The sequence below is a fragment of the Sciurus vulgaris genome (assembly GCF_902686455.1).
Source record: "Sciurus vulgaris genome assembly, chromosome: X".
In the NCBI taxonomy this organism is placed as follows: domain Eukaryota; kingdom Metazoa; phylum Chordata; class Mammalia; order Rodentia; family Sciuridae; genus Sciurus; species Sciurus vulgaris.
Window position 1 is genome coordinate 132,382,373 of NC_136471.1, and position 12,929 is coordinate 132,395,301.

The 12,929-nt window shown below is 45.5% G+C and overlaps 1 protein-coding gene across 6 annotated transcripts in view; it reads left to right on the plus strand.

The window, feature by feature from the left end:
- GPR143 (G protein-coupled receptor 143) overlaps positions 1-12,929 on the plus strand; it is a 62,589-nt gene that overhangs the window by 15,934 nt on the left and 33,726 nt on the right. For 4 of the 6 annotated variants that reach the window (XM_079123232.1, XM_079123233.1, XM_079123234.1 and 1 more), the window contains 3 exons: positions 3,519-3,607; positions 7,081-7,190; positions 7,940-8,034. In XM_079123232.1, coding sequence (XP_078979358.1) covers positions 3,519-3,607; positions 7,081-7,190; positions 7,940-8,034 — 294 coding nt within the window. Of the gene's footprint in view, positions 1-1,696; positions 3,224-3,518; positions 3,608-7,080; positions 7,191-7,939; positions 8,035-12,929 lie in introns of those variants that run through there. The other 2 variants (XM_079123230.1, XM_079123231.1) reach the window with 2 other exon arrangements.

A 12,929-nucleotide genomic window follows, 5' to 3' on the forward strand; every position in this document is an offset into this window, starting at 1 on the left:
ATTTTTAACTTACTTTTATTTATTTATATTTTTAAGTTTCCTGGTGCCAGGGATGGAACCCAGGGCCTTGTATATACTAGGCAAGTACTTTGCACTAGGCTACACCCCCAGTTGTATCCAAACTTTTATATCCAAACTCTGCACTTTGCTGTGAGGCCCGTCTTTAGCGGTCATCTGCACCATCTGGGCTGAAGAATATGCATTTACAACAATTTCCTCCCCGAGAAAATTCTGACCAAAGACCTCTTGAACCCTTGGCACCAGTCAGCAGAAGTTCCTTGTGGAGTACCTGTTCCCAGGTCTGCACATGGGAAGCACAGGGGTGGGCCCTGTGCAGCAGGAACACAGAACAAATTGAAATGCATGGACAGGTTTGCACGGCTGGGCCACATAAGCCTGTGCAGCCACTCCTTTCCCACTTTGACCTTTGAAAGCACACACACCGACCTCCAAAAGCAACCTCTGCTTACCAGGAGAGAAGGAAAGAGGAGCTCCACTATGCAAATTAGATATGAAGATTAATGCTTTCCCAGACCAATGTCTGGGGAGTCTTTCTATGGTGTTTTCTACTGTTTTTATGACTAGTGTGTAATTCAGAAGAACTGTTAAGGTTTTTGAAAACGTCAGTCTGCTCTGACTTCCATCTAGCAGGGCAGCTGCAGCACGAACACGCTGTGTTTATAGACGTGCCAGGTCTCGATTCTTTTGAAGTGGTGGCGTTTGCAGCCCATTGTTAAATAAGGCTCTGCTTCCCATCTGGCAGAGTGAGCCTCCTGTCTATCTTCCTTGGGGACCCAACAGGAAACCCAGGCCTGTAGTCCCCAGAGGAAGGAGGCCTAGGAGCTGAACTTCACCTGCACAAAGCAGATGAGCCATTGAGATGGGAGGGAAAATAAGTGTTCTCATTTAAATGTTTATTAAGAGAAGAGCCCCTGTAGACAAAGAGGACACCTTAGATTGATTAAAAAGAATTGGAACAGGGTGCCATCTCACAGGCTTGTTATCCCAGTTACCTGGGAAGCTGAGGCAGTAGGATCATCATAAACTTGAGATCAGCCCGGGCAACTAAGACCCTGTCTCAAAATAAACACACAAGGGCAGAGGAAGTGGCTGTTTTCGTCAGCTTTTTTGCTGCTGCGACTAAAAGACCTGGCCAGAACTATCAAGAAGGAAAGGGGCTCACAGTTTCAGAGGTCTCAGTTCATAAGTGGCTGGCTCCATTCCTTGGGGCTCAAGGTGAGTCAGGACATCATAGTGGAAGAGTGTGGCAAAGGGAAGCAGCTCACATGATGATTGGAAAGCAGAGAAACTCCACTTTCCAGATACAAACTATATGCCCCATAACCATGTCCTCAATGAGCCACTTCTCCAGACACACCCCACTGCCTTCAATTACCACTCAGTTACTCCCATCAGGGATCAATTCACGGATTAGGTTAAAGCTATAACCCAATCATTTTTCCTCCAAACTTTCTTGCATTGTCTCACATGTGAACTTTCTGGGGGACACCATATCTAAACCATAATAGTGGCTAAGTGGTATGTGACAGAGCAGAGCTGGTGTCTTTTTATTTTCTTTCTTACATTCTTTCTTTTCTTTCCTTTTTTTTTTTTTTTTTTTCCTTTTCTTTCTCAGTGGTGGGGATGAAACACCCAGGGACTCACAAGAGTTTTACTGACCCCTCTTTTTAAAAAAAATAAAAACCAGAATCTAGAGGGGACTCTTTCATACTTAACTTAAATAATTTAAGAGGAAAAACAACTTTATTCTGCATACTTGTTGCTATCATTAGTATGCTATAATTTTAAAACTAATTTCCCCTTATTTTTTATTCAAAATTATTTTAACTGGTACATAAAATATAAACATCGTACATATTAATGGGATAGGATACCATGTAATGTTTTGATACATGTGTAGGCATTGTATAATGTTTAAATCCAGTTAACCATATCTATTGCCTCAAACATGTATAGTTTCTTTAGAGTTAGAACTTTCAAAATCCTTTCTTCTTGCTTTTGAAACGTACAGGTCATTAGTGTAACATATGGTTACCCTACTGTGCAAATGCACATCAGAACTTCTTGCTCCTATCTTCACTATAACTTAGGACTCATTGGTCAGTCTCTCGCCATCCCTCTGACCCTTATTCTTCCTGGTCTCTGATAATCATTATGCATTTCCCCTTTTTAAAATAATTTTCTTAATGAAATTCATTCTCTCCTGACCCTCCAAAACACACACACACACACACACACACACGCACACACACTAGGAATGAAGCCCAGTGGTACTCTATCACTGAACTGCATCTCCAGCCCTTTTGATTTTGACAGGGTCTTGTTAAGTTGCTGAGGCTAGCCTCAAATGGGATCTTCCTGCCTCAGCTCCCAAGTTGCTGAAATTATAGGAGTGCAACTCTGTGATTTCTGAATTTTAAATGAAAATCCTACCTCTGTGGGGTTGCTCCCATGGATAGGACTATTTACCACATGGTTACTTGGGAGAGAAGCATTTATTGATAGGAGCCACAGTTGATGCACACGTGCACATGGCCTCAAAGGCATCAATATCAGGATCTCATTCAAACAGGGATGGTCTGCCTCCTGAGGCAGTTTTCTAGAAAGACCGTCAAAGAGGTGATGGCAGATTTGAGGCTGTAAGTTCTGGAGAATGAAACCACGGTAAAGGGTTAGGGAAGCGGGGAAGCAGACCACCCCGACCTCTGGTGCTTCTCCTGGTGCTTCTCCGCTGCCCCTCCTCCTCCAGATCAAGCCTCACCCTCGTGAGGCCTCGTGGCTTTGGCAAGAGCGCACAGCCCCCACCGAGCCTGGCGCCTTCTGCAAGCACCGGGGTTAGGTGGGGGAGAGGCCCAGGGCACATGATGTCCCCCTCCCTCAGCCCAGCCGGCATATGACCCAGGCCGGCCAGCGGGATCCTGGCATACCCGAACCGCGTCCCGGAGCAGGCCCATGGCCTCCCCGCGCCTGGGGACCTTCTGTTGCCCCACTCGGGACGCGGCCACGCAACTCGTGCTGAGTTTCCAGCCGCGGGCATTCCACGCGCTGTGCCTGGGCAGCGGCACACTCCGCCTGGTGCTGGGTCTCCTGCAGATGCTGCCCCGGCGCCGACCCGCCGGTCCCGGCGCCCCCTCCACCTCCCCGCCTGCCTCGGCCCGCATCGTACGGGCCGCCACTGCCTGCGACGTGCTCGGCTGCCTGGGTAAGGGCGCGCGGCCCGGGGCTGGGACATGCTCAGTGCCGGGTGGAGGGAGCGCGGCGGCCCGGAAACTGGGATCTGCTCGGCGCCAAGCCGGTGCCAGGGCTCGCGCCCGCTTGCTGGGCAGCGCGTCTGAGCGCTCGCAGCACCAAGCCGGGATCTGGAGGCCTTTACCCACCAGGAGCTAGTCTGGACCACTAGGGAATTCTGCACAGCAGGGGGGCAAAATTCGGGTCTAAGGGACCTCGCTTGTATTTTTAAAAGCGTTTATTGTGTTTGTTATTGCTAACTTTATTAGGGAAACCTCGGACAACGTCGTTAAGCAAAGTCTGGAAAATAAGACGGGTGCATCCACCGAAGAGAGACTACCAGTTCTCACGTGTGTGTGTGTCCGTGCACCTTGCTATTTTGTACCGTATCTTCTTTTGCACCTTTTTATCTTTTTAACCTGAACCCTTCCTTTTGCAGTGCTGGGGATGAACCCCGGACCTCGGGCATGCCCTACCACTGCGCAGCACCCTTGAGCATTAGGTTTGATTTTTTACTCACGTGTGCCAAATGTAGGCTGCAGACCAAATCCCTTCGGCTGCGCATTTTCTTTACCTCTCCCCCACCAAGAACAGTTTTACATTAAAAAACAAAAAAACAATTTTTTAAAAATCAAAGCAGATTTGTTGGCATGTGAATATTACATAAATTTAAGTGTTAGCGTCCATAAATAAAGTGTCACAGGCACACGGCTATGCCCTGCATTTGCACCTCGTCCAGAACCTCTTCTGCTCTACCAGGGCAGGGTGGAATGTTGGGCAGAGAAGGTATCACCACAAAGCCAAAGATGTTTACTATCAGCCCTAAATAAAACAATTTTACCAATTTCTGCTTTAAACTATAGCATGACACATTTTATAGAACTCTAAATTAGAGTTTGACCATTTCATTTAACTTTTTATTGCATAGTTCCCAGCTTACATCAGGGGTGTATATGAAATACAAGCAAGCATCATCCCCAGCCACTCCCCCTCCACTGTTTAAAACTGTTATAAGAAATATAGAGTAATTCTATTGGCAATTCCTTCATGGACTTATTTAGTAATTTTTTTCTTAGTTTTTACTTGAAAAGCTTTTTTTTTTTTTTTTTTTTTCTCTCTGTCCTTTGGTTACAGAAGGATCCCTTTATTTCTGGGAGGTAATTTTGGGTCCCAGCATTGCCAGCATTGTCTCCTCTTATCCACTGTCAAAGGAGGGCTACCAGAGTGTGGGTTTCAGTACAGCCCTGATTAGATGAAAAACAGAGTAAAAATGCTTCAAGGGCTGGGCATGGTGACCCCTGCCTATAATCCCAGCAACTGGGGAGGTTGAAGCAGAGAGACCACAAATGTGAGGCCAGCCTGAGCAATTTGGTGAGATCTCGTCTCAAAATCAAAAGCGCTGGGGATGTAGCTCAGTGGCAGATTGCCCCTAAATTTAAAATCAGTTTGCATGCCTGTAATCTCAGTGCCTCAGAGATTGAAGCAGGAAACTTGGAAATTTGAGGCCAGTCTGAACAATTTAGCGCAAGCCCTTTCTCAAACAAATAAACAAAATCCAACCCTTTTAAAATTTTTTATTGGATACAGTCTTACTAAGTTACCCAGGCTGACCTCAAATTTGTAATCCTCCTACCTCAAACTCCCAAGTCACTGAGATTACAGGTGTGCACCACTGGGCCCAGAAGAACCTAAGAATTTTAAGCATATTTAACCATGGTGTCATTATAAGTTTAAAATAATTAAAAGCAATTCTTTAATATCACCAGTGTATGTTCAATTGTCCCATAAATGTTATAGTGGGCTTGTTCAAATAAAGACTCAAATTCTGTCCACACTTTGCAAATACTTGATGGTGTTGACCATGTTGAAACCATTTTTTTTTGGGGGGGGGGACCAGGGGAGGGGGGGTGGATAATGTTTATTTTGATGCAAAGTCTATTAAGCCTGTATTAACTGCCTGTGTATCTTACTTTGAGCTGGCACCTGGACACAGATGCTATGTGTCCTATTTCTGTTTTGTCCTTTTACCCAGAGTGAAAAAAAACATGATTGAAGACCCTCCAGACCTTGACTCCAGATAAATATTATGTAACCTCAAGTCATTATCTCAGTTGAGGAATAAGACAGGAATGGAATATTTCCTTCCTATTAGAGATAAAAATCATTTTGGTGCAGGATAATTCAATAAAATGTTGGGTTTTTTTTTTTTTTTTTTTTCCTGATTCTACCAAGTCATTTTTAGGAAGAGATCTTAATAATAACTTATTTCTGTTACTTGAATATCTGGAAATAAAGATATAACCAAATGTCTTTTCAGAGTTAGTGGAGGAATACTGTATCCTTTAAAGAGGGAGGTTGTAGGAAAATGAGCAGAAGGCCAAGTGACTATGCTCCCTTTCTGAAAAATGAACCTCATAGGGCTTACACTGAGCTCAAAGGAGTACTAGATGGTGACAATTATAAAGCACTATACAGAAATGTGGTATCTTTGTTAGCAGTGGCTAGATAGTGGGACGGTGTATCTTAAGCTTTTTAGTGTTCACAGATCTCCTTTAGTAGCATAATAAATAGTACACGTATGCTTAGTTGTGTCACAAAGTATTTAGTGGTGTATTACATAGTATTAGTCAGCTTTTCATTGCTGTGACCAGAAGACCTGACAGGAACAGCTTAAGAGGAGGAAAAGTTTATTTTGGGGCTTATGCTTTCAGAGGTCTTGGTCCACAGATGGTCGACTCCATTCTTTGCGGCCTGAAATAAGGCAGTACATCATAGTGGAAGAGTGTGGCAGAGGAAAGTGACTCAGGACTTGGCAAAAGAAAGAGGAGAGAGAGAGAGAGAGGGAGGGAGAGAGAGAGAGAAAAGACACCCCGCACCACAGACAAAATATATATACCCCAAAGGCATGCCCCCCAATAACCCACCTCCTCCAGCCATACCCTACCTGCCCATAGTTACCACCCAGGTAATCCATATCAGGGGATTAATGCATTGATTAGGCTAATATTCTTATAATCCAATCATTTCATCTTTAAGCTTTCTTACACTCTCTTACACATGAGCTCTTGTGGGATACCTCACACCTAAACCATAACAGCATACATTTAAACAAAGGACATCGCATTACTTTACAAAGGGCTGTAATGTATACCAAATGTGTGTGTGCTAATTGGAGAGTGTGCTAATTAAATATTTGGGCCCAATAGCAAGGGAAACTCACAGATAATAAATGTCCCAAAGGATTGAGAACTAATTTTTGAAAATCTGATATATTTTTTTCAAAAGAATGAAGGAACTGTACATTTAAGCTTCAGAATTGTGCTTTTTAAATAATTCTCTATGTAAGGAATAATTGACATGAACATTAAAAATGCAGCTAAGAAATACAGATTGCTACTTACATAAATACTTTGTAATGCCAAGCCAACAAGTAGACAAAAAATTGGGGACAAGATTGTGGCTGATGTTGCTTTAGATTAAAATGGAAGTATCGGGGATCACTTTGCCAATATAAGACAGATTTTCTGAATAACAGTTGTTCTTCCTCTTCTTCCTCCTCCTCCTTTTTCTTCTGATCACACCGACATTTTTCCTTCTCTCCCTCCATGTTTCCTTCTTTTCTTTCTCTCTTCCCTCCCTCCCTCCTTCCCACCTTTCCTTCCCTCTTTCTTTCTTTCCAACCCCTTCCTTCCCTCTTTCCTTCTTTTAATTCTCCCTTGCTATCTTCCCGTTTCTCTCATGTATTACTAGCTATCATTTTTATAAAGTAAAAAGTCAGCTTTAGATTTGAATTAGCCTCAGATGCCTTAGAGTCATCTAATTCTCTATTAGGGATTATCATTCGCTCTACGGTGTGGCTGGGATTCCCAGATTTCGTTGAAAACATCACTGATGGGAATGGAACAGACATTTGGCCTGCTGCTTTCTGCGTGGGGAGTGCGGTAAGTGACCCCTCTCCGCTTGCTCCCTCCTCCTCACTTCTGTGCCTGTTGCTCTGTGATCCTCAAAGTGAGCAGCAGCAGCCCCTGCGAGCCTGTGAGGAATGCAGATTCTCAGGGTCTGCCCCAAGCTACAGATGAGGAAGCCTGGGGTGGGGCCTGGCCAGCGGCTGTGTTGTCACAAACTCTCCAGGACTTATATCCATAAATCATTAAATAAATAAATAGATTACACAGGCGCAAAGCACACCACGCCCCGTGCACCTCATTGGTGCTCTCGAGACCGGGTAAACTGCGCAGATGTAGATGCTGAATCCCTGGGTCTGGAGCAGAATGCTCAATTTCTTTTTTTCTTTCTTCCCTGCCCTCGGGGCTTCCTAACTGCACCTTCTTGAGGCGTCCTTCCCGCAGGGATCTCCTACTGTCCTAGTACCACAGCGCCTTCTCTTCCAAGGGACTTTTGGAGTGCCCCTTGGCCACAAAGAGCTTCTACTTCAAAGCCCCATGCCTACAAGCATACCAAATGCGGGGTAGGGGTGCGGTTCCTAGGTCCCTGCTGAGCAGAGGACAGAGGCACAAGTCCTTCTCAGGCCACAGCCCACGGGGTCCCGGAGACCATCCACGTGTGGCCCTGAGCACACGTGTGCTACTCCCTGACATCAGAAACCCAGATCTGCCATCTCATTTCCCGGATGGACTGATGGCCTCATGTGTTTCCAGAATCTTTGATGCTGGGTTCTTGCTGGTTACAGATGTGGATCCAGTTGTTGTACAGTGCCTGTTTCTGGTGGCTCTTCTGCTACGCGGTTGACGCCTATCTGGTGATAAGGAGATCGGCAGGACTGAGGTATTCACTGAGTGTGGATGTCTTCCCGGGTTGTATTTTATGAGTAATGTAGAAAGATGCCATTGAGCATTCAAAGGTATGTTGCAGAATGGCAGACTCTGTCTGTCAGTCTGTCAGCTGGCTCCCTGACCCAGAAACATCTGTGGTGGGTCATTCTTAGGCCAGAAGCAGATTCAAAACATTGAGGTTTTCTGGGCTAGGAACATGGCTCAGTGGTAGAGCGCTTGCCTAATATGCACGGGGCTGGTGGTTCAGCCCCAACAATGTGAAAAACAAACAAAAAATCCAGAATACTGAGGTTTTTTTTTTTAAATCTTGACAATAAGTACCTCAAGAAATTAAATATTTGACAGCTGGTGCCGGGGCAGCTCCATGGCAGATCACACTCTTGTGCAAGGCCCTGGGTTCAATCCCCAGCACCAAAAGAAAACAAAAACAAAAAAGAAATTAAATATTTGGAACTGGAAACATTAAAAAAAGAAAGAAAGAATTGGTGTGACTATAAACAATTTGTGTGGGGGGAGGTACTGGAGATTGAACCAGGAGCTTTCTACTGAGCTATGCCCTTAGTCCTTTTATTTTGAGATAGGGTTTTTCTAAGTTTCCTAAAATACCCAGGCTAGCCTTGAACTTTCCTTCCTCCTGCCTTAGCCTCCCAAGAGGCAAGGATTACAGATGTGTGTCACTGTGCCCTGATGAATTTAGACAAATTTTTTAAAATTTTATTTTAATTTTGTTTTAGTACTGGGAATTAAACCCAGGAGCACTTTACCATTGAGTTTATCCCTAGCCACTTTTATTTTTTATTTTGAGACAGAGTCTTGCTAAGTTACTCAGGTCCTCGCGAAGTTGCTTAGGGCCTCACTAAATTACTGAAGTTGGCCTTGAACTTGGAATCCTTATGCCTCAGCCTCCCAAGGTGCTGGGACTACAGGAGTGTGCCACCGTGCCCGTCTATGACAATTTTTCACTGTACATCAAAGACTAAAGAACCCACTTTGACATATATTGACATCTTATGTTAAATATGGAACAGATGAAGGTTGGGGCTGGGGCTGGAGGTGTTTGCGTGGCGGGGATTCACACAGAGGTTGGTGGCTTGGGCACAGGTAGGTTTGAGCTCCTGCTCAGGCACTCATTGTGTAACTGATACCCACTGTAAAAGGTCACTGGAAGAGTAAATATCAATAAATATCAATAAATGGTTAAGAATAGTGGCACACAGTGGACACTCAATGGATCTGAGCTGTTGCTGTTGTTGGGATGTTGACCACACAGCAACACACAGAACCTAAGAAACCAAGATTGGCCAGGCAGGGCAAGTGTCCAGGTCTCCTGGTTCTTAAGTCCAGGAGATGTGTATCTCCTCCCTCACCCAGTTCCTGGTCAGCTTGCTTGCTTTTACTTTTTGTCTTTTTAAAAATGATTTTATAAAGTTCATACATTTCAGCAGTATAAAATCAAGTGGTTTTCAGTATGTTGGTAGTTTTTTTTAGGGGGGGGCAGTACTGGGGATTGAACCCAGGGGTGCTCTACCACTTAGCTATATACCCCAGTCCTTTTATGTTATTTCCAGGTAGTGTCTCACCAAGTCACCCCGGCCATCCTTGAACTTGTGATCCCCCTGCCCCAGCTTCCAGAATAGCTAGGATTACAGTTGTGTACCACTGGGTGCCATTGACACCATCAAATTTACAACTCTGTAATCATCCCCCCCAAATCCCTATATCAGTTATTAGTCATTCCCCTTTCTCTCCCCACCTTCCCCCACCCTGGCCACCAAAACTTTTAAGACTCTGTGCATTTGCCTATGCTGGCCATTGCAGATCAGTGAAATCATGCAATATATGACCTTTTCTATTTGACCTTTTATGTTGGGCATAATATTTTGAAGATTTATCCATGTCGCAGTATGTATTAGTACTTCATTCCTGTTGTGGTCTGGATGTTTGTGTCCCCCCCTCCACAAGTTTCTATTTGGAAATTCTCAACCCCAGATGATGGTGTTAGGAAGTGGGCCTCTGGGAGCCAATGAGGTCATGAAGGTGGAGCCTCGTGAAGAAACTTTTGTGGAACTTTAGAGAGTAATTTAAAACTGTTTATCTTAGGTAGCCTGAGTGTCCTTATAAAAGAGATCCCAGAGAGCTCCCTGTCTCTTCCACCCTGTGAGGACCTGGTGAGAAGGCACCATTTATGAGCCAGGAAGCAGCCTGCCACACCTTGACCTTGGACATACAGCCTCTAGTACTATGAGCATTCAGTGTCTGTTTGATTTTTTTTCTTCATTTTTTATTGTAGGTGGACACAACAACCTTATTTTATTTATTTTTATGTGGTGCTGAGGCTTGAACCCAGAGCCTCACACCTGCTAGGCAAGCACTCTACCACTGAGCCGTAATCGCAGCCCGTCAGTCTGTTCTTTATAAGTCACCAGCCTATGGTATTCTGTCATAATAGCCAGAAGGGACTAAGACAATTCCTTTTCATAACTGAATAATATTCCAGTGTATATCTATACTACATTTTGTTGATGTCAATAGGCATTTAGTGTGTTTTCATTACTTTTTTTTTTCTTTTTCTTATTTACTCATTCGCAGTGCTGGGGATTGAACCCAATCAAGTATATCAGGGAACATAAGAGGCCTGTTTTCTCCCGAGCCAGCTTTAAGGGGCCTCCCTGGGGGGTTCACACATTGTCACTTGCATAGTATTAGCCAGAACTTAGTTTCCTGGCTGTGCTTAACTGCTAGAGGACATAGGAAATAGGACATAGGACATAGTCTGTTAGCCTATGTGTTGCTCTCTCTGTAACCTCCAGGTTATGTTACTAAAGAAAAGAGGGAGAATGGGTACTAGGTAACTAGCAGCAGGTGAAGGCCTAGTCCCTAATGTTGGTGCAATTGCTTTGTCCCTGACAGTCCCCTCCCTTGGTTTTGGAGGGTCAGAGCTATGACACAAGTGAAGGTCTCACTGCCAGCCAATAACAGAGGTCAGAGGAGCCTGGCAGTTCTGGAAGGAAGCTGGGTGAGGAGCATACCCCCACTGTCCTTAGAGGGTACAGTACTTTGCCCCCACCCATGGTACGGCAGGTGGAGGGCTCAGGACGGAGCGGGAGGGAGCAGTGTGCGAACTGTCTGGGCTCCGAGGACAGGCAATCAAGAAGCCCTCCTCGGCACAGGCATTGTGTTTGGAAATTCGTCTCGGAACTCAGTGTTCAGGAAGGCAGGACTCTGGATGCTGGGCAGAGTGTGGCTTCCAGGGCCCATCCTCATGCGGAAGGTGAACATCCCAGAACATGAAACACCCATGCCTTTCAAGGGCAAGAACAAGGGCAGGTTTCCAGTACTAAGATGACTGATGGTTGGGAGTGAAGTGAGTTCCCTCATCAGACAGGAAAGGGCACCCAGCAGAGAAATAAGACAGGTGCTTCACAGCCACGGACACAAGCCCTCGACTGCTGCCGGGTGCGAGATGTCCCAGGGGCTCTGCTGAATGGATTTCACCAGGGATGAGGGTTTGTGTTCCAAAGCCTCAGTAGCTCTATTTTAAGAGCCAGCTCATTTTCTAGGGCAGTGGATGGAGCTGGTTCTGCAGATGGCTATTAATGCAGCTGGTCAGGACGGGGGTGTCCTGCTGAACTCCAGGGCAGGGGCAGGTATGGCACTTTGCCTTGGCGATCCTGTCTTGTCTTACATAGGATCTCCAATCTCATGGGAGATTCAGCTAGGATCCTGTTTTTTTTTTTTTTTTTTTTTTTTTTAATTCTAACCCTAAGAAACATCTTTAAGACAGATTTCAAGTCAAAATTTAAATGGTTAACTCTGGCCGCAGGTATGGAACATACCAGTTTTAAACAATGACAGACAGTGCAGTGCTTGGGATCTTGGAAATGGCCATGAACTGAACTCTCTCCTTGCTCTAAGAAAATAAAAGAGTGAGATGAAGGAATGACCAAGGAGGATCTACACTTGCCTGGACCTGGAACAACCCAGTGGTTGGATCAAAGAGCGAGGAGCTTCAGCTGTGAGCCAACTGCTCCTGGGCTGCCCCTGGGTTGGGCACTCACACCCTGGGGTGGATTTCAATGGCATCAGTCATTAATGGGGCACCTGCACCTGCTGGCCCAATTCTGACTGCTGTCTTGCAGAACGGGCAAGAATCATTGGCCAGGCTTCCATGTTCTCTGCCCTTGGACTTCCTTGGCCTCGTCACCCCTAGCCCACTCCCACCTCTGAGATACCACCAGCACTGTCCAACCAAGAAGAGGGTCTGGAATGAAGATTCTGCACTCCACTAATCCAGCCCTTGCAGAGAGCTGCTCTCTCTGTGGGCTAGCTGAATCTCCCATGAGCCGGAGACAAGACCTCTACTGCTGAGACAAACTCCCACCCACTCCCAACCCCAGTGAGGCCAGGAGAGGGCTGCTGCAGGAACTGGTTGCGATGTGGGAGGCAAACTATGCTGGAATCATTTCCTTATGGCCTCCCAGACAGCTGGCTACGAAATGTTTCCTCTGCTCCTGAAGTTCATTCCCTTTGTGAGCTGGCTCTCTTTCTCTTCCCCCTTGTCTCTTTGTAGAAGGGCATCATTTCCCATTCTAATCTCTGACTACCACTCCCTTCATCTACACAGCTGATCTTCAGAGTTAAAATTCCATCAGTCGAGCTGGGAATATAGCTCAGTTGGTAGAGTGCTTGCCTCGCAAGCACAAGGCCTTGGGTTCAATTCCAAGCACTGGAAAAAAAAAAATTCCATCAGTCAAAATGGGAGATGCTATTTGCCAGGCATCTGATAGAGATAAGAGTGACTGCCAGAGTATCCAACTGATGGGACCCTGCCCTCCCATCCCCAGAGAGAAGGTACAAATGAAAGAATTCCCCACTGCATCTGGAAGG